This window comes from Rhinopithecus roxellana, chromosome 6 (genome assembly GCF_007565055.1).
Source record: "Rhinopithecus roxellana isolate Shanxi Qingling chromosome 6, ASM756505v1, whole genome shotgun sequence".
Taxonomy (NCBI): Eukaryota; Metazoa; Chordata; class Mammalia; order Primates; family Cercopithecidae; genus Rhinopithecus; species Rhinopithecus roxellana.
Genome location: NC_044554.1, coordinates 72,794,255 through 72,816,758, shown reverse-complemented (window position 1 = coordinate 72,816,758; position 22,504 = coordinate 72,794,255). Strand labels below are relative to the sequence as shown.

General features: G+C 35.4%; 1 protein-coding gene across 2 annotated transcripts in view; it reads right to left on the bottom strand.

Annotated features, from left to right (window-relative positions):
• Positions 1-22,504, bottom strand: part of TSPAN12 (tetraspanin 12) — a 70,699-nt gene that overhangs the window by 32,701 nt on the left and 15,494 nt on the right. For both annotated transcript variants that reach the window (XM_010382295.2, XM_010382296.1), the window contains exons 3-4: positions 19,825-19,907; positions 18,568-18,703 (exon numbers count right to left, since the gene is read on the bottom strand). In XM_010382295.2, coding sequence (XP_010380597.1) covers positions 18,568-18,703; positions 19,825-19,907 — 219 coding nt within the window. The remainder of the gene's footprint in view (positions 1-18,567; positions 18,704-19,824; positions 19,908-22,504) is intronic.

The window sequence follows — 22,504 nt, the reverse complement described above, 5'->3', positions numbered from 1 at the left end:
CTGCCTGATAAAGATAAAAAAGAACCCCCTTTTATAGTTTCCATCAAGGTTGATTTGATACATGTGAAAATGCTTTGGAAAATGGAAAGCATTATAAAAAATGCTATTCTGTACTAGTCTGTGAAACAACATCCATAATGACTTGTCCTCTCTTTCCATACGTAGCCTTCATTCTCCGCAGTGTGCCACAGTGTCTTCCTCATCATTGTTTTCCAGTATTTTACCTCCTATTCTTTATTTTTTTACTTTTCTCCCTCCCTCTGTGTGTCGGGGTTTCCTTGTCTGCTGTATTTCAGGTCTCAGAGACTTTGGCTTACAAACCATTTGGCTGCCCTACTCATAAGTCACAGTGCTCCCTCCACTGCCAGGTCATCAGTTCTGGCTGGCAAGGATCTTGTTCTTAAACATTATTTTATCCCCATTGTCCAAGCAGCACCTGTCACACAGCAGGTACTGGGTGGAATGTCAGTGGAAATAATGACCAGTTTACCAACTAAGACCAATTTCAGCATTCCCTTGGGTTTCTGTAATCTGAAACTTGAGTGTCTTATTAACATTTGACTCCCCTTAACTTCTGCCTATACATTTCTATTTTCAATATTGCCTCTCTTTTACCAGTGTCTTTTCTGTAGATTATGCTGTAATAATCCAGTATGCCTTTAAACATTTAACGCAACTTACAAGTGAAAGAAAGGGAGTAACATGCAAACTCTCCCCATCTCAAGCTACTACCATCTAAACATTTTAAACAAATGAAGAATGAATAAATGTGTGTCTATACAGGAAATTAGAATGTCATTATTTCCATTACAAACTATTTTACTTGCTTTGAAAAATTGTTCAATACAGAGTTCCTGAAAATACCTAAGCTCCCTACTACAGATCAACTAAAATTTGTGTTCCACAAATAAGTTTTATTCCTAAACCTACATTTAGGAAAAAAAAAAATGCATCTAACACAGCATTCTGATCATAGGATACACCCCCTAAATGATGTAATCAATCATATTTTTTCACCAAGTCACTGAAGCTGAGAATAAATAACTTTCGGTTCAAAGATGGGTGCCTTCATGTTTTAGGTAATAGAAGATTAAATAAAACAATGTATGTGAAATTGTCTTGTTGACTTAAAAAAAAAATAAGCTGTAAAAATGGAAGAACATAGGCTTTGAAGTAAAATAGAGCTGGCTTCAGATTTTGGCTACTTGACATATCCATTGGCTAGTCTTGGGCAAACCACTACACCTCAGTTTCCTCAATTGTAAAGTGAGAATGTTAAAATTACCTTGCAATGCTGGGAAAAAGAATCCATAAGGTAAAGTGCTGCTTCCTTGTAAGCAGTTCCTAAAAAGTAGCCATTATTAACCATATCATAATTTTTACTAGAACACAAACTCCAACATGAACAAGAGGTATCATTGTGTTTTAAATACTTACCACACTACCTGGCACATAGCAGACACTTAATATATGTTTCTTGAGTAGAGGTAATTAGGATTAGAGGACGAGAATGACAGTGTATAAAATTGCTCATCCTCCTGAGACTATCAGTGTCACCCCCACAAAAGGGTGTCTAATCCCAAAGGCTATTACATGAACTTTTAGTAAAACCCTTGTCCAGTGAGACTGTATTTGGTATTTTCCAAAACATTTTTATTACAAAACTAAAGCAGGATGGGTGTGGAGGGTGGGGAACGCCACTTCTTTTTTAAAAGTAGTGAAATCAATTTGTCTGTTATCTTAAATAAACTGAGGTTGGTCACAGAATGACCAGAATGACATGTTACTAGTCCCTTTGTCCGCTGGAAGTATCTGAGGAGGAAAGGAAGGGCAGGACACCCACCTTCCTATTAAGCCCTTGGGGATGTGTGGGTAAATGCATCCCCTTGTAGAAACAAAGAGGATTCATTCCCACTCCCCCACCACTTTTAAAGTTATTTCACATCACTAGATGTATGCAGTCAAAATAGTAAAATCTCAAGGAAGGCCCTTCTCTTAAAGAAACATTTATTTATAAAAATGATCTGCGCACTTTGGGAGGCCGAGACGGGCGGATCACGAGGTCAGGAGATCGAGACCATCCTGGCTAACACTGTGAAACCCCGTCTCCACTAAAAAATAGAAAAAACTAGCCGGGGGAGGTGGCGGGCGCCTGTAGTCCCAGCTACTCGGGAGGCTGAGGCAGGAGAATGGCGTGAACCCGGGAGGCAGAGCTTGCAGTGAGCTGAGATCTGGCCACTGCACTCCAGCCTGGGTGACAGAGTGAGACTCCGTCTCAAAAAAAAAAAAAAAAAAAAAAAAAAAAAAAAAAAAAAAAAATGATCTGCTTCCCTGATACCACCACCCCTTAGGATTTCCCCCTAAAGAAAGCAGATTCAACACTTGCCTTTATCCCTTCTTCCCCTTGAAACTTCACTAAAACAATAGTAAAGGGATATTTTAAAAGGCATAATCCCAGAGAAAACTGAAAAAAGGAAAAGGAGACAACAGCGAGTATATTTTGGAAAAGTGCAAAGCAGAGAGCACAGTGACATATTTCTCAGCAGTCCCCCAAAGGGTGAATGATAAAGCAATAGTGGGAAGACCTGATTCACATCACAGAGTCCCCAAAATACTCACGTATTGGCAGCTCTGAGGCGGGGATAAAGAGAGAAGGACTTGTTGAAAACCCCATTTAGGAAGAAGTTAGACCTCCCCCCCAACACAGGCCCCTCTCCCATCCTATGTAGCAGGGTGACTACCCTACCTTCACCAATAGAGGTGCTTGAGGAAGTGGAGACACTAAAGCAGAGAGTCAGGACTGGGGACAGCAGGTATAGTAGATGACAAAGTACACTACTAGAAACACAGAATTGAAGGTCAAATTTACATACATTTCCTACAAAGGTTCAAGACTCAAATCAAACCAAAATAGCAGTGGACTTCTTAAGGACAGCAGATGAGTGTCTTCAAAATTCTGAGGAAAAAGTAATTTTCAATCTGGAATAGTATAGCCATCAGAATTAATGCATGAGGGTTTATAAAGCCATTTTCAGGGACAGAGACTTTAAAAAACCTCCTATGAATGTTTTTTTCTGGAAATTACTGAAGACATGCTTCCTAAAATGAGAGACTAAACAGTGAAGGACAATGACTTGGAATCCAGGAAACAGAGGGACTAACACAAAAGGGAGGCAAAGGAAATTCCAGAATGGTAGTAAAAGGATATCCCATGATGGCAATAGCTTCAGGAAGCCTAGGTTGGAGCAAGTCTAGAATGTTCTGAGATATATATATATATTCGATATATATGTATATTCAAGATATATATATTCAAGATATATATATATTCGATGAAATGCCCAATATATTTGACTATATAAAGAAAAAACTTACAACAGAAGGAAGTAATTCAGAATTGAATTAAACACAAACACATAAAAACAAAAAACAAAGAAATTGATGAATTTCAAGAAAAACAACAGATCGTTCCAGAAAGAAAATGTAAACCCAGTACTTTATCGGATCCAGCTGTAAACAGCATTTACATGGTCATAATCATGTAAACACCAATCTAACCATAATTATGAAATACCTGAGTTGAGGTGAGATAGGAAGTATGGTGGGAGGCAGAGCAGGAAAGGTTGCCAGTTCTTCATCTTCCATAAGTAGAAGCCAATGGATAGTGCCCAAAACTAAAAACTATATAAACTAAAAGATATTACATAAATATATGATTTGGAGATATGGAAGTAAATTCCAAAGGAATCTGCTCAAACAAAATTGAAAACAATTGCCTTTTGGGTGTGGAAAAACGCCAGGATGAATGACTGCAATGTTTCATCATAAGCCTTTTGGAACTAAATTAGCTCTCTAAATTATGTGCTTGGAGCACACTGATAAAAGTAAAAACAAAATTAAAACAAACAATAGCCCTCCGCAGGCCTTGACACCAAAGAGAAAAGACTTCGTAGCTGAAGGACTTTGAATATGCTTTACATAGAAAATTGTAAGTGGCGCAATTATACTTCAGGGTTATGGGAGGTAAAGGAGGTGAATGGAGAATGGAAATATTCTAACTGCTCAGGTACAGTCTTCCTTTCCCTAAATGTATCCTCAGTAATTCAAAATAGAAGTGGTATAACAAAAATATAAAAAGTGTATACTGAGGCTAGACCCTGCTTTGAAATGTGAAACTCTTCTGCAATATTGCCTATTAAAACTATACATTTAGGAGGTCAAAGCAGGTAGATCACCAGGTCAAGAGATCGAGACCATCCCGGCCAACATGGTGAAACCCCATAAAAATGAAAAAAAAAAAAAAAAAAAAAAAAAAAACCTGGGCATGATGGCACACACCTATAGCCCCAGCTACTTGAGAGGCTGAGGCAGGAGAATCACTTGAATCCGGGAGGTGGAGGTTGCAGTGGGCCGAGATGGCGCCATTGCACTCCATTTTTTTGAGATTCTATCTCAAAAAAAAAAAAAAACAAAAAAAACAAAAAAACAAACTATGCATACAGTTTGCCCAAATCAGTTTGAGTTTATTTTCCATGTTCATTTCACTCACAAAATCATAGAACCTAGAATTCTGTTATTGTCAATTTCATTCAATGATAGTCTGGATTTTGCTTATTTGTATTCTATTGCCTCTGAATGAATGAAAAAGTGAATTTTTTTCTTTTCACGTCTTCTTTACTGATAATAATGGGTATTAACAAACTTTCTAAAAAGACAATATTTGCTTTTGTATTAAGTATTTCCAATAACTTTCACTTTGGGGAAAACTGACTTTTTAAAATTTTCATTTCTAACTTTTATTCATCTAATGAAGACAAAAAAGCAATCTTCTCTAACAAAGCCAATCAATTTATTGAGTGCCTGTATTGTGGAAAGTATTAAACTTGGTAAAAGCAGTTGAAGAACATAGGAAAAGATACTTTCAATCACTAAGAGCGTGTTTAGAGAAAATATACTCTCTACATATAAAACTTAACACCCTCATTCCTTTCAACTTTACAAAGGGAGGACTCTATGATATATATTATCTAAAGAAAACAAAAACCCTATATCTAACTCACCACAAATACAAAAGGCAACTGTTTTCCAAACTGATTTTCTATATAAATGCCACTGCAAATGAATTTTACATTAAAAGAATTGTAATGTTTTCCTTGAACACTTTTACATAAGTTTATTTTTGTGCAAGCAAGCAGATAATTAACCAAGTATCACAGAATCCCCCTCAATAAGAATCTACTACACTGAAAGAAAAGTAAAAAGTATAAACAACAGAAAGTTATTTTAACTTACTGTTCTCTGAATTTATAACTAAAAACTCAGAGTTTTTTCATAAGTAACGTTCAACATGATTTAAAACCACAAAAGTCAGATTTGCTTATCTTGTAAAATTGATACAACCTGTGATTTATCTCCCCCCAACTAAAAGTTATTTCAAAATATAACATCCTTTACTGGACATTTTAATATTTTTAAAACATGGGGCCTTTTGACTCCTATCTACATGCTACATAGCCAACACTTTTAATAAACAAAAAGTTTGATGAAAGGCCTACATTCACTAAATGATAAATGATAAACTCCAGTCTCTATCCTGTCAAATACTAAACTCTGCAAACTTTCAGTGCTAAGTATCTTTATGGCAGTTGTTTATTTTTCCTTTCCCAGTGATTGGAGGTTTAAAAATATTATGTTACTTATAGTTAGTAAATAAGGGAATTCCATTGCCAAATATTTGTACAAGATAATGGAACAGCTGTCCTTCTATTAGGAATCCATGGGGAATAAAATACTAACAACCTCAAGAGTACTTGCTGCTGAAAACACATATACACACATAGCCTCTGTTTTAGCTATAGCAGCACACACTTGGTAATTTCTGAAGGCCACTCATTCACCATGTCCAATATCTCTCTACAATTTTTTTTTTAAAGTCAATAGAATCAGGTCAGCCTGATAGGAAAAATAAACTAGAACTATAGACCAATAGTTAAAGAAAGAGTCTTGTCTTAGAGACCGTCCCAAATCCACCAGTATCAATAACTACTCAGGACATGCAGAAATTTAAGCTCAGATTAAAAATGTATGGTCCTTTGTGCATGCTTGTACTTGAATCAATATTGAAGATTCTTTCTAAAGTTGTATCTTAATTTACTCCCCTTTTCAGTTTAATTTACATTAATTGCTGAGCTAATTTCTTATTAAAGATGTTGGTGAAATTCAAATTAGTAAGGGTTTGCTTCACGTGATTTTCAAACTACTAGACAGAGAAATGTGTTATGCCAGGATGTGCCGGTCTAGCTGAGGGCTACAAGTTCCCAGGGTCAATGATGTACATCATGAGAGGTAAGGCATTAAGGGTCAGTCAATAAAACATCTAAACACACTAGAGAGGTCACCATGTATATAATGTCTATTGCCTGGTAAGCTAAGTCAGCTAAAGTGTGCAAGCTCAGCCCTATCTCAAAAGATTTACAGGCTGTTACTGGTTTCTGAAAAGGGTATCTATACAGATCATTGGGCCATTCCTAAGAATGTGAGACAGGGGTCCCCATTACCAAAACCCACACATGAACATGCAAACAGGAAGGAGCCTTAGCAATATCTCAAGCAACACAGTCAAAATAATACCACACAAAATTCTGACCCTTATTGTGCCTCTCACTCAGACCTAACCAAATGTGTCCAGATCCTTCCCAAACAAAAGAGGGGAATGGGTTCACTATAGTCAGCATCTTTATTTTTATTAAATTTTTTTTTGGAGACAGAGTCTCATTCTTTCACCCAGGTTGGAGTGCTGTGGCAAGACCTTGGCTCACTGCAACCTCCCCATCCCAGGTTCAAGTGATTCTCCTGCCTCAGCCTCCCAAGTAGCTGGGATTACAGACATGCACCACCATGCCTGGCTAATTTTTGTATTTTTAGTAGAGATGAGGTTTTACCACGTTGGCCAGGCTGGTCTTGAACTCTTGACTTCAAGTAATCCACCTGCCTCGGCCTCCCAAAATGCCGGGATTACAGGCGTGAGCCATTACGCCCTGCTAATAGTTAGCATCTTTATGAAAACACTTTCATAAGACAACAAGTTAGGAAATGAGAAGTTTTAAAAGACGTTTGATTAGGCAGAAAGAAAACTCGTACTATAATAGCTCTCAACAACTTTTTAGCTTATCTATAACTCTAAGTCCGTGAAAGTATCTCCTTCTAAATCACATTTTTTTTATTTTCAAACAAGATATATACTTTATTTTTGTATATTCTCCAGAATGATCACAAACCCTATTTGTTAAAAAAGGGTATTAAAGGAAATAGTTTCCTTTAAATTTCACAAATCCACATATATAAATATTTATTACAAGTAAACAGCTTGCTCTTTTCATTGATAAATAGATTCATGCAAATACACTTTCTTCCTAAATCATAAATATTTTTATTCCCACAGAAAAAAAAGTGCAAGAACACTATTATTTGTGAATGTAACACTCTGATTCACAGTCATGCTCAATGTTCAGAGAAGAAAAAATATGTATAAACAATGATAAAATTAAATCACCAAACTTGCCAAAACATTAGTAATTCAGTCTAAATGATAGAAGGAAGTTTGAATTAACTACAAATTACAGAATAATTGTAAAGAAATGCACTTTTGTTACAACAAATATTTGAATATAACAATGTTGAAAAGTAAAGAACTGCTTTTATAAATAAACCAATGATGACGTGAGGAAAGCATATCCATTATCTCTAAGTAAATGTTTTTAACATCCTTGAAAAGTTTATTCATAAAAATTTGTTCTCCAAGTTTGTTTAAGCAGTTCTACCACAGTCGTCTGACACTAGTTAATTGTTTATGAAAAGTCTTTTCCCTGAAGCTGAAAAATCGCTGCAGCGTTCCAAAGAACTAATGTTGTAACCTCAGCAAGGTCCTCGTGGTGCTGCCTTGCTTCCCTAAACTCACCTCAGCCCAGCACCCAGTGTCTAGGTGCCTAATTTAGCTTAGTCACTATATTTTTAGTATCAAGTGTGAACTAAAGACATCTAGATTAATAGAATTTTATTTATAAAGAGCATCTGGAAAAAATCTAAAACATTAGATGGCCTTCCCCACATGAGTACCTTTATTCGTTCATCAATAAAGGCATATTGTCAGAATTAAAGCATCTCCTCCATTCTCTCTTCTATCATTACAAAAGGTTGTCAAAACGTGATACTCCCTTACTTAGCCAAGAGTAACAAGACCAGGTATCCATTTTTCCCAGGTAAATGAGCAGAAGGTCCAGGATTAGGGAATAGACCCTCCCATCAGGGATACATAGCAAAAGATAGGTCAGATCGTGCTTCTGCTCACAAAACTTCAGATCACAGAATATGCTTGACATTCAATTTGGCCCCAGTTCACACAGCCAAGTCTCAGCCATATCTGGTACATATCTACCCTAAGACATACATGCGCCTTTCTCCAAACCCACTGTGAGCTTTTCAGTCTTATCACAATTGTTCCTTCCACCAGCCTTTGGGTCTTCCAAAGCGCCTTTTTCCCCTGGCCCACTGTCCAACAACCACTCACTGCCGCTTGCCCTTCTCCATCACATCTCAGCTCAAATACTTCCTCAGGTCCTTTTGTTAAATGTTCTTAACAGAAGACAACTATTGTTCCTTAGAGTTTTTTTGTTTGTTTGTTTTTGTTTTTTACAGTACCTTTAAAAACACAGAGAGAACATTTGGAGTGAAAATATTTTCATAATAAAAGGTAAAAAACCCTAATTGTCTCCTTAGAAGCTCTCAGTCTGTGCTTCAACTCAGCTGTGCAAGCCCTACACAGAATGTGAAACTGTAAAATATTTTAAATGCTTGTTTAGTGGAAAAGACACTGCAATGATTCATATTTTACTTAATTAGAAATTATTTTAAGTTGCTATCATCTAATAAAATTCTGTTATTTTATTAACTCTTTAGAATTGTATTAATATTCTTCTTAAAAATGTTTCTAAAATGTCATTATTTTAAGGAAATTTGTTGTTTCTAAAGTTTAAAATTTTTTAACTAAAATAATGGCAATATAAAGAAAATTCAGGAATAACCACTTATTTTAGAATAATTCAAATGCATTGCTTAACAGAAATACAAAGTGATACAACTACAGTGTTAATACATTTTAAATACAATTTAAACTATTGTTTCTGTCATCTAAGCTGAGAAGATTTATCTTAGCCTGAGCATGTCACCTGAGCCTATCACCTTTTCTCTGAAAAAGGGAAAAGATATACAGATTACAATTCTAAAAATGTGAGTTTTCAAAACTTATGTAGTTTCAAGAAAAAGCTTACCTTAACTCATAATCTTATTTAGCCAACAACTTCATTAGACATTACACATAAAGCAAATACTAACCATGTTTTTTTTTCTAAATATTCCATCTAAAAGCTGCTTTCCTCACTGGCTTAAATGACTTAATTCTCTCATCTTTTACAAACGTTATCTGCCCTCTTGTTTTAACTCTCTCTACATTTAGGATACTGTTTCCTGAGTCATCTCCTTTTAAATGAATGTTTTCTGGTTTATGTTTGCCAAAGGAAGTTAGTAGAGAGATATGTGGAAGTAAATGAGAAAGTGAAAACACTGCACAATTGCTGAATTCACCTCAAGGAAACATTCGCTGAATTGGTGACCAGTATTCACAGGTGGAATGAACATTTCAATAGCATGTGCTGCCAGAAAAATACCTGACTTTGAATTTTCCACAAACTCAGGATAGTCACCAAATCAATGGATATTGAAATATTTTGCTTACATTTAACTAACATTATCTCAAATGTATATATCTAAAAACAATCTATAATAAGGTTTAAAATGCTTGCAGTGACATAGCACACCATACAAAAACTTGAATCATTCATATTTCAAACCTTGAAGTAAGACAAAGGTCCAATGACCAGCCAAAATCCTGTCATAAAGACCCAACACTAAAGCCATGAATATCACACAGTTATTCTGGGCCCGTCTCTGACACAACATTACTTTTGAAGACATCTGCTGACATACTTTCCTGGGGCATCAAAAACCATAAAATACTTACAAAGTAAATTTAACTGAGGGGTTAAAAGATCAATATGCTGAAAATTATAAAATACTGATGAAAGATGACACAAATAAATAGAAAGATATCCCATGTTCATGGAAGAGAAGAATTAATATTGTTAAAATGTCCATACTATCCAAAGTGACCTATAAATTCAATGCAATCCCAATCAAAACTCCAATGTCATTTTTTACAGAAACAGGAAAAAAATCCTAAAACTCCTATGGTACTACAAATCCCCAAATAGCCAAAGTAACCTTGAACAAAAACAACAAAGCTGCAGGCATCATGCTACCTGATTTCAAAATATATTATAAAGTTACAGTAACCAAAACAGCATGGTATTAGCCTAAAAACAAACATATCAACCAATGGAAAAGGACAAAAAGTCCAGAAAGAAGTAAACTGACACATTTACAGCCAATTGATTTTTTGACGAAGATGCCAATAACACACGATGGGAAATGGAAAGTATCTTCAATAAAGGGGAACAACTGGATATCCATATGCAGAAGAATAAAATTACTATCATTACACAGCATAAGCAGAAAAAAAAAATGTATTAAAGATTTAAATGTAAGACCTGAAACTGTAAAACTAGTAGAAGACAATGTATGAGAAGAGCTCCAGGACACTGATCTGAGTAATGATTTTTTGAGTATGACCCCAAAGTCACAGACAGAAAAAAAGCAGAAATAGACACATGAGATAATATTAAACTACCGAGATTCTGCATAACAAAAGACATAATTAGAAGAGTGAAACCCATGGATTGGGAGAAAATATTTGCAAACCATGTATCTGTTAAGGGACTAATATCCAAAACATATAAGGGACCCAAACAACTCAATAGCAAGAAAGTAAACAACCCAATTAAAAAATAGGCAAAGGACCTGAACAGACATTTCTTAAAAGATGACACGCAAATACCCAAAAAAATGCTCAACATCACTGTTAGGAAAATACAAATTCAGACAACAATGAAATATCAACTCATAGCTCTTAGAATGTTTACTATTCAAAAGACAAAAGATAACAAATGTTGGTAAGGCTATGGGGGAAAAAAATCCTGGTATACTGTTTTTGTAAATATAAATTAGTACAGCCATTATGGAGAGCGGTATGGAGGTTTTCAAAAAATTGTGAATTGAATTACCATATGATCCAGCAATCTCACTTCTGAGTGTACATCCAAATGAAATGAATAGGAATGCCAAACAGACATCTGTATTCTCATGTTCATTCCAGCATTATTCACAATAGTCAAGATATAAAAGCAACCTAAGTGTCGATCAACAGATGAATGGATAAAGAAAATGTAGCCCCTATATACAACAGAATACTATACAGACCTAAAAAAAACCAAGGAAATTCTGTTACTTGTGGTAACATGGATGAACCTGGAGGACATTATGTTAAGTGAAATAAGCCAGCACAGAAAGACAGATACCACATGATCTCAGTTATATGTGGAACCTAAAAAAGTGTTGATCTCAGATGAATAGAGAGTAAAATGGTGATTACTAGAGGCTGGTAGGGTGAAGAGGAGGATGGTGAAAGGATGATTAGTGGGTACAAAGTTTCAGTTAGACAGTAGGAATTACTTTTAGTGACCTATTGCATAGCATGGTGACTACAGAATGATGTATAATTGTATATTTAATAATGATAAGCTGTATATTTCAAAATTGCTAAAATAGTAAACTTTAAATGTTCTCACCATAAAAAATAAGTGGGTGCAGTGGATATGTTAATTAGCTTCATCTAAGAATCCCAAAAAGTATACATACATCATTGAAACGTCAAATTGTACCCTATGAATACATACAATTATTACTTGACAATTACAAAAAAAAAATTTAAATTATAGTTTTTAAAGAATTCTAGCTAACAAGTCAAATAAAGTACATGTATTGAGTAGATATGTTTCTACTATATAAAAAAAGTATAAATGCTGAATAATTTTTCATTTCCTGAATATCAAGCAATAAAAGCATTACTATCATGTAATGCTTTATCCATAATTCTACCTCAGCAAAGTTTACTGATTTCAGCCACCTTCCTCCAGCCCCAAAGTCTTACTTAGTTCACACCTTTATCCATGGCTTCTGGGGATGATAATGTAATCACTAACAGGGCTTTCTATTGTCTCCCGCTTAAATGTGAATTATCATTTCATCACAAGCTGGAAATACCCTTTGGTTCTTTACAGCCCAAAGAATAACATCTAACTTTTTGATGAAGACCTTCACAATTGGACTTAACTTCATCTTCTTCTCACTGTGCACCAACACCACAGCCGCACTGACTTTCTAAGTTTTGCCTAAGCTTTCCCTGTCCCTACACACTCTTCATGTTGCTGTAAATCTCCTTCCTTCTTCATCTCCACCAGGAAACCCTTATGTATTTTCAACATCCAGTTCAAATAAAGACTCTATTGTGAAACATTCTGGAAACCTCCATTTGCTCCTGATTCTGGGTTCCCACAGCAATTATTTATACATTTAATATTACATTTCGCTTTGTAATTTTCTTTTTATTCACCCCTTTCATCTTGGTTCTCTCAAGTATCTATCACAGATGGGTACTCAATACACAATTAAGGAGGGCAAAAGGAAAGGAAAGGAGAATGAGAGGTGAGGAAGGTAAAAAGGAAAGGAGAAACTGCTTGATTCTTTGAGAAGATAAGCAAAAATGATAACCACAGTAGAAATTTTAAAGTTCATTTTATAATAAGCATAGGAAAAGACCATATTTTTAGAAATTAAATGACTACCGAATGCTTTGGAGTAATAAATGAAGCACAGTTAAGTCTTCTAGAAACAATGCCAGCAATTAGTTAAATGCCTTATAACAGTACTGTGGTGTAGTGAAACATGTGTGGTCTTTGAGCACAGGCTGCATTTGAATGCTAACAACAACTACCAGCTGTGTATCTTTGGGGATTCTACTTTTCCTCATTTGTAAAATTAGTCTAATATAGTTGCTATGAGTATATTTTGAGAAAACAAAGGTAAAATATTGGGCAGATACTGAACATACGGTAAATGGTATGATGAATCTTCATTTAGAAATAAAGTTTAGGCTATCAACCAAAAATATAAACAAAATAATAAAGACATAAAACTTGATTAATTTTTACTTAAGGACTTATGACTAGCTATATAATTATAAAATTCATGACTATGTAAGAGAAGGCCTTAAACAGAGACTCTTTAGAAAATCAATTACTACTTAAATATATGCTGATTTGCATTATGATTTTAAACAAACAAAAGAAAAAAGAGGGGAAATTTCTCCAAGGCCATTAAAATTTCACTTGATTTCCACTAAGGAAAGCATTCAGATCTGGTTCAATCACTCTATATTTAAAGAAAGTTTGAAAAGTGCAAGCAATCAATAGTTATATTCAAAGTCTCTGGAAAAATAAAATTGAAAAAAAAAAAAGCACATCTCCTTTAAAAATGATTCATTTGTATTAAATACGTAAGGTACGTCCAGCTGAATTTCTGACAAGCGCTTGACTACCTTGTGGTTTGCTGGCAGTTGAGCATATATTTGCATCACATCCTGACAAATGATGATCTCCTGATGGTGACATTCAGCTGTTGTCAACATCATAAACATGTCTGTTCAATCTGCTGACATTCCCCCTGAGCTGGCACTGCTTTCCTAATGCCTATGTTAATAGCAAGGTAGAACTGCAATAACAAATGAATTTCATTTGGTCTACAGCTAAAGCCTTGGGAAGTACCCATCTAAGGCTTAAAACCAATTTCAATGTAGCTTCAATTTCTCTTTTAAAGGGAGAAGGAATTTCTACTACTGAAATTACTGTGAAAGGCATGGCATATTCCAGTTTCTTTTCTTAGTCATTTTTGGCTTGTTTTCCCATTATAATTAGAATTTAATTATTCTTAATCTCCTCATATAAATACATAAAAATTTCTGTTCTATGACAGTTTCACACTTACTAAGAACATATCTAATGAGTATGTTTGCCAGATAAAGCAAATAAAAACAAACATGTCCATTTAAATTTAAATTTCAATGAATAATGTTTTAGTATATGTATATTCTAAATATTGCATGGGACAAACTCATACTAAAACATTATTCATTGTTTATCTGAAATCAAATTTAATTGGGCATCTTGTATTTTATTTGAGAACCTTAAATTAGGGTGTTTTAACAACTTATATCTATAAATCTATTATTCAAAAGAAGGATGAAATTCATGACCAAGGCTTCTCGGAAATGTTTTCCAATAGGTGACCTAGCTTGTAGAAGTTTTCTGTTGCTTTTTGGTGACGGCTGAGGGGAGGTTGGTTACAAAGACCTGTTTTGAGGGAGGCTCGTTTACTTTTTCTTGATCAGTCTGTTGAATATTGGCATTTTTATTTTTGCTTGAACAGCACAACAGCCCAGCTGCCAGCTCTTTTTTTTTAAATATATATAATCATTCAAGAGATATGGCAGCTCTCTGAGATACCAATTGTCTTTTGAAAAACAGCTTTCTTACACTAATCTGTTTTACAGGTCTTAAAAGCAAAACAAGGCTTTGAATACAGGGAAATGGATAAGTTGGATGAATGCATTCTGCTTGTTTAAATATTTACATCCAAAATAAAAGTAAGAAACTTCCTTAAAAAATTGTTTTTAATTAGGATAAAAGGCTAAAGGGCACACAAAAAATACTGTAAGTTACTTTGTAAATATTTGCCAAAGACCTTACATCATGTCACACTCTGCAGTATTTTACCACCAGACCCCCATGAGCCATTTCCCTTGTAATCTAACCTTTTCTAACAGCCAAATCTCTCTGCTAAAATCTCATGCTCATCACTGCCTTCCAGGCAATATCTTTAATCTGATGTGCTGGTCATTCCTACGTTCACTATTCTAATTTATTGTCTGTTATTCAATGATTTAATAAACACTTATTAAAGCACTGAGCAAGGTGAATGGTTCATATTACTAAGTTGTTTGTAGTCTGGTAGTCTGGGCTGATTATTAAAAAGAAAAGGAAGTTTATAATAAGGGAAATACACTAGGCTTCAAAAGTTGAGAAAAGTCTATTCGAGACATCAATAAAGGCCCAGTGAGAATGGGCTTCGCAATCAGGAACGCCGAGGTCTGAATCCAAGCTCCCATCCTTACTGCTGAATGACTTGTGGCATATTACTGACCTCTCTGAACTTCATTTAATAATTACCTATCTCAGATAACTGTCGTCAGGTTTAAAATGAAAATGTTTTATACATTACAGGATACATTTGTAAACACTTAGGCAAAAAATCAGCTATTATACAGTAAAATGGCAAAATTGTTACAAATATTGGAACTAGACTGCCATGGTCTGAATACTAGATCCTCTCTTTACTAGCTGTGTAGACTTAGGCAAGTCACTTAATCTCTCTATGCCTCATTTCTTCATCTATATTAAGTGACTAATAAGGGTAATTCAAAGTTTTAGTCCAATTTCATACTCAGCAGAGAGGATAAAATTGATTAACTTGTGTACAAGAACTCTTCATTTTAAAAAAAATTCAGGTAAAACTCTACAGTGTCTGGCACTGTAAGTACTCAAGAAATGTTAACTACTTCAATTATCATCAGTGTCATAATTATTACTTAAAGAGGTAGCATTTCAGATAAGTCTTCATGGGCTAGTAATATTTAAATGAAAGTACTGAGAAGAAATTTCTGGTTAAGAAGACAGCAAGAATAAATGTAGAGAAGAACGAAGCAAGAAAGTTTGTTCAGGGATCAGAAAATACAGAACCAGAGAATAATGAAGTAGATAAGAAAGCAAAAAATGGCAGATAAAGGCTCGATTGTAGAAGGACTTGGTGCATGTTTGAGGTGTTGGTATATACTTCATTACCCAATAGGGAGTCTCTACACCTGTCTGAGCAGGAAGTTAGGAAAACCTGAACTTGGGCATCCCAGAGGAGGATAGAAAAGAGAGGACAACTTCCCAAGACTGTAGAATCTGAACTGAGAGGAGTCGGTAGCTGTTTAGAGGAGAAGGATGTGGGGAGGAAGTCAGAGAGGAAATTGCCTGAGAAACAGACCAGATGCAAATTGGTTGTGAGTGACAGATACATGGGAGTTGAGACCACAGATCATTCTTTAGCAAGGGGGAAGCTATGTTGGGTCTAGACAGAGTAAGGACTAGAAACCTGCCATGAGAGGAGAGGTAGCCCCAAGGGAATGGAGAACGAACTGCCAAAGGCAAGCAACAGGAAGGAGGAACCAAGATGTAGATGTCACCTAGGGACATATGGAACAGCAATGCATAAAAAGATGCTTTGTAAAAAAGAGTACATCCAAGAAGCAAAATGGAGATGGAAAAAGGCAAAATCAATCCATGCTCATCATCCTCCCAGAGGGTGGCACTGAACCCTTTGGGCTGAGCTTAGAGCTCTTCTTCTCTGGCCTCATAGCACCCAGTGCAAACCCTATTAGAGTTCTTATCTCATAAAGACAGGTCTGACAGCAAAAATTCGTGGTATATATGATCAGTAAGTGTTTAGAGAAAGAATGAATGAGTAAATTAGTAGCCTGTAGAACCTCAGTCCTCCATGCCACGTTTGTATTATAATGCTGTTTCCAGTATTACAAACTGGACTGTGATTCACAAGTCTAAGATTTGCCCTACTTCAAATAGCAGGCCACATTACTTTGTTGTTTGTCAATTTGCATTACTAGCATTTAAGCAGCCTAAGGGAATGCATAAAGAGTTTTCAAAATGTGTTTCCAAAGCTTTTGTAGTTCCATGAAATACCTGACCCTACTTGCCCTGCCTCCCTCCAGCATCCCACTGCATAGGAGCTGTGCAGAGTAAAAGCTGGGAGGAGGGAGGAAATGGCAGTCAGACCTTAGTTGGTTATACAAGAGAGACATCATTGTAAGACTGTGTTTTCAAAAAGAATTCTGTGACTTTTCACTTAAAGCTTGAAATATGTTATACTCTACTCAAATTATAGAAGGTTCATGTAAAGTAAGTCCTTTTGTTTATGTTTAAATTATTGCCCAAATATCTAAAATTGCAAAATAAGATCCCAAACTTTTCCACCATTCTCCTTTCACTGTATACCTATATGAAGAGAAATAAAGCAGTAAGCATGTTTCCCCATCTCTGAATGTTGTTTATTTTCTTTTTTTTTTTCTTTTTTCTTTTTTTATTTTTGAGACAGAGTCTCGCTCTGTCACCCAGGCTGGAGTGCAGTGGTGCGATCTCAGCTCACTGAAAGCTCGGCCTCCCACGTTCACGCCCTTCTCTTGCCTCAGCCTCCCGAGCAGCTGGGACTACAGGCGCCCACCAACACGCCCGGCTAATTTTTGTGTTTTCCAGTATTTGACCTGAACAGTTACCCTCCAAGAAGCTAAGTAATACATTAGCACAGGTTATACTGTGAAATGCAAAGCTTTAGTCCAACTTCACACTAAGATACTGTTTTAATTGGCTTGGCATGGAAGCCAGTCAAGCACGAGTGTGTGGGAGTTGACTCCTGGAGCCAATTTGTTCTCATCTGTCCTCAGCTCCACATTCAGTTATGATTTCATGTTGGTAACTTAAAATTGACCATGCTGGAGAATTTATCCCACAGACATCCTCAAATGTTATAAATCTGAGCTTTTTTTCTGCCCAGTGATCCAGCCTACCAGCACACCACTCAAATTGTTTAAGTTCTTTACATGAAATTAACGCACAGCCAGGGCTGAGACCTACTACAAAGAAAGCATATACTCAATGAATTAGTTTTTCAGCCTTACATGTCTGCAACTGTATGTTAGTAATCTCACTACCTGGTGCCACTAGCATATATTTTACACATTGAGTGCTCTTCTAAAAGTATCTATATAAACAGCATTTTAATCAACTCAATTTTTTAATGTTAAAAATGTTTACCTATTTTTGAATTAAAAGACTAGGCACAGAATTTAAATAGTGAAACTAATTTAACAAGTACCTAGTGCAACTCTCAGAGTTAAAAACATAAACTAAGATTATAGAAACTGAGACTCGTTTATGTTCTCTAAGCTATATAAAGGCAGTGACAGGGCTATTACCTATGTCTGCTACCTCACAATCTGAATTTCCACACGAGCTTACAGGGTGAATTTGTTTAAAAATAGAAGAGAAAGAAACAGTTCCTTTATGGCTTCTCAGTTCCAGTCCCAAGGGTACTTTTTGAGTGCTAATAACGACAAGGACACTAGAAAAAACTCATACTTTCAAATGAAAATATCAACATGTAGCTGGAGTGAAATAATTAAATTGCTTATATGTATTTCCATACCTCATCATCTGACTACAGTAAATACGTGTATTCAAATAATCTCTTGTGAAATGAAAGCTTCCCTTCTTACAGGATGTTGTTACTGCTATCACTGCTCCCTAATCTTGTGAACTGATTAAAAAATAATACATTACTGGTTAATCTTTTTAACTATAATAAAGAGAAAATATAACATCATACCCATGCAAGAAGCAACAGATTTCTTTTCACTGTTCCACAATATCCTAACATCCCCACAATGATAAGAAAACAGCAAACAGCAATCATGACCGGATGAACCACAGGAAAGTAAGTCAAAATGACTGCTTCCTCTACCCTGAAAGAAGAAAAATAATGTATTAGAAATAAAATATAATCAAAATGCACCCAAGACATAGTAGAAGACACAACTGTGATTTGTGTTAATAATTCTTTAAATCACGATGCCTCAAAACTAGTGACTGTATTGTTATTTTCAAAATCACTGTGCTATTGTTGTTATGTTTATTTGCTCACTTGCTTTATTTTTGGTTTTGCAGTGTTTGGTTTTTTTTTAATAGAAGTGGTAGCTTTCCTACCCCAACTCATTTAATATATAATATACGGGACCTTGATAAAAGGTCCATCTATAATTATCTCCGAAGCCTTAGCCTAAGTAAATCACACGGGAGCCTTTGCCATCTCCCAGCTGGGAGGAATCTCCTTCCTATTCTCTAATCTTTGACCCCACGTGCACTTCGTTTATTTTCCCTGACAATTGATCCTCCCCCAAAATGTAAAAGACTGCTATGCAAAGGAAAATCAGTCTACATTTGAAGAAAAGAATAGGTAGAAATGATTTTTGCTAGAACACGATGAAAAATTCACTAACTAAAACCCGTATTAATGATAAAAATTAACCGTTATTAAGCTAAGTTCCCCTGTGTTAAGGACTTGAAAAAAAATGTTTTTCATTTAATCCTTACCACAATTCAGATGTCATATATTATAATACAGTCTCCATTCAGAGATGATGGAGTAAAAGTAATTTGTCCCCTGTGATATTAGTAGATTAACCCTTGAAATTTGAGAAAAAAAAAATCATTGTGGTGTATGGTTTTCATTAACCCAAGAATATGAAGGTAAGAGGAGGCTGATGGTAATTTTCTTAGGGAAAAGTAATTATGCTGGTTCTTTACACGCACCTATGACATGGCTGACACACAACCAGAAGGACAGGCAACTGCTATTACCATACCCAGAAATATCTATATAAACATGCTGTCACCTGATCCCCGCTAGGACCAGAGGTTCACCTTAAGGAGAACTCTGGAGGATGCAAGTGTCTGTGACAAAGGTTGCTATGAGCAGGAAAAACTTTTCCAAAAGACCAAGCGAGAGCACTACCATATAAAGAGCTGAGGGCAAAGTTACTTAAAATCAGCATGAAAGAATTCAATCGATAATTAGAAAGTATACCTCGTTTCTGCAGTTAAAGTGAGAACATTATTTAGGTAGTCCCTCATCCAAGCAGAAACTGCCAACACACTGATGGACATTAACTGGGGAGAAAAAAGTACAAACTGGTTACCAAAGATTTATGTAACATTCACTGCAGGATTAATAACAGGAAAATTAAGGATTTTGTTACATAATGTCTTTCCCAATTACCATTTGCTACATCTTGAAATTTACTATTACTGTAAATGTCTGCCATTCCATTTTGTAATCATGTCATAGGCACTAAATAGAATACCACCCAAATGGGATACAAAAAACAAAACTACTAAGTGGCTGATCCCAGGTTCAGGACAGAAACTGCACAAGATGAGGAGGCCACAGAACAAATAAATTATCAAACATATAAGATGTGTCTAAAACACACTGTCATTCTTAAAGGCAAGGAAGCAATTAAATACTATTACTGAACAATTAAATACTGTCAAAAAAAAGTCACAGGAGTTAATTTAAAACGACTTCTACTGGCTAAAATTCAAACAATTTAAGCATTAAAATGATAGTAATAGTAATAACATTAAATGTAATCCTTTGATTCATAAAGCGCTAAAGTATATACACGCATACTAACACGTATATGTGCTAAAGTATATAAACTCGTAATGAACAAAATTCTCTGGTCATCTTTGTAGAAAGTTGAATATTCAACTCATTATTCAGAAAACTGACAAGAATCTGTCATTTCTATTTATCCTACTTTTCCCAAACAAACTAAAGGAAGAACCAAGGACTTGATTAAACTTTTTATGGAAGAATTTCTGTAATATTTGCAGGAAGCATTCTAGAGCATCACCATTTAACAACCCTTTCTCAAATAATGGATCTCAAAAAAAAAGATCCTCAGTGGCTGCAATTCTATCAGGTCATTGGTTCTCAATCCTATCTGTACATTTGAATCATTTAAGACTGAAAAAAATTACTGAGCACAGGTTTACCCTGGACTAATTCTAGGGAGTAGGGCTTGGGCATCAGAAATGTATAACAGCTTCACAGATATTCTAACAGGTAGGGAGGGCTGAGAACCACTGCATTAAATGAAAGGCTGGTGGGGAGTCAGAATGGAGAGTAGGCGGATGATCCAGGACCCACTGGTCACTCTTAGTGTCACAAAAAGAGACAACTAGACATAATGTGTCTCCCAACATGGTACGATCAGAAGCACACAGAAATTCCTATGAAGTATTTTCACCAGAAGGTCAAACTTAAGTCATATCAACCCTCCCACACTATCAGTCAATAAAAAAAATATGAAATAGATTTAAACATGTTAAATGTCACCACGGGAAGCAATTAGCAAAATCAAGCATATGAGAAATTTTACAGGACAAATGATCTGCTTTCTTGAATTGAAAAAAAAAAAAACTGGCAAGTTAAAACACAAAGGAGAGAAGGAGAACCTCTTTTAGATTAAAATAGAGATTACCCAGTGCAATACATTGACCTGGTTTGGATCCCGATTCAAACAAATCAACTACATAGAAACATTTATGATACAACTGAGGAAAGTTTAACCCTGAATGAATATTTGGAAATATTAAGAAACTACTTTGATTATTTTAGGTATGAGAATAAATTAAGTTTATTTTTTTTAAGGGTCTTTATTTTCTTTTTTTTTTTTTTTTTTTGAGACGGAGTCTTGCTCTGTCGCCCGGGCTGGAGTGCAGGGGCCAGATCTCAGCTCACTGCAAGCTCCGCCTCCCGGGTTCACGCCATTCTCCTGCCTCAGCCTCCCAAGCAGCTGGGACTACAGGCGCCCGCCAGGTCGCCCGGCTAGTTTTTTTTGTATTTTTAGTAGAAACAGGGTTTCACCATGTTAGCCAGGATGGTCTTGATCTCCTGACCTCGTGATCCGCCCGTCTCGGCCTCCCAAAGTGCTGGGATTACAGGCTTGAGCCACCGCGCCCGGCCAGGGTCTTTATTTTCTAGACTTATACACTGAAGCAGTTTTAAATGAAATATATTTATATCTATACTTGTAAGAAAAAAATAAACGAAACATAATGATGACTGGGATATGGTTTAATAATTAATCATGACTGGTAGAAGTTAGGTGGGAAGTAGAGAAGGGCATGTTGATAATTGTTGAAACTGGGTAATGAATAATTGGGGATTAATTATACTGTGCTTTTCCACTTTTGTATATGTTTTAAATATTTTCATTATTTAAAAATTAAAAAAAAAAAAAAACACTAAAACAAATTAAGAAGAAGTCTTCCTGGGAAGTTTTCCTAAAAGCTGCATATTATTAACTCTTAAGTTTGAAATGTCTTTCCTTCTTTGATGGAAATGTTTTTGAAATATGTATTTATCTTCTTAAGTACAATGTAGTGAAATTCAACTTACCCTGATTTTTAATAATTTCTGGTATCTTAATGAACATCAATTACCATTACGTGCTACAGCTTTAGCTTTAAATGCTGATATAATGAATACATAGAAAGTAGAAATGAGTCTGCACTAACTCAAGTGGTGGCCATAAAACGTGCTTTCTGCATGAAGGCTCCAAGGTAAACAGACTGTGTAGAGCTCTAAAGCTTTGAACGGTAAATTATGGCTATCTGCTTGAAAAATCTGCTAGCGAATTCAAATTTCCATCATTTATTACAAATATTTACCCAACAATTTCTATATGCTTGGACTG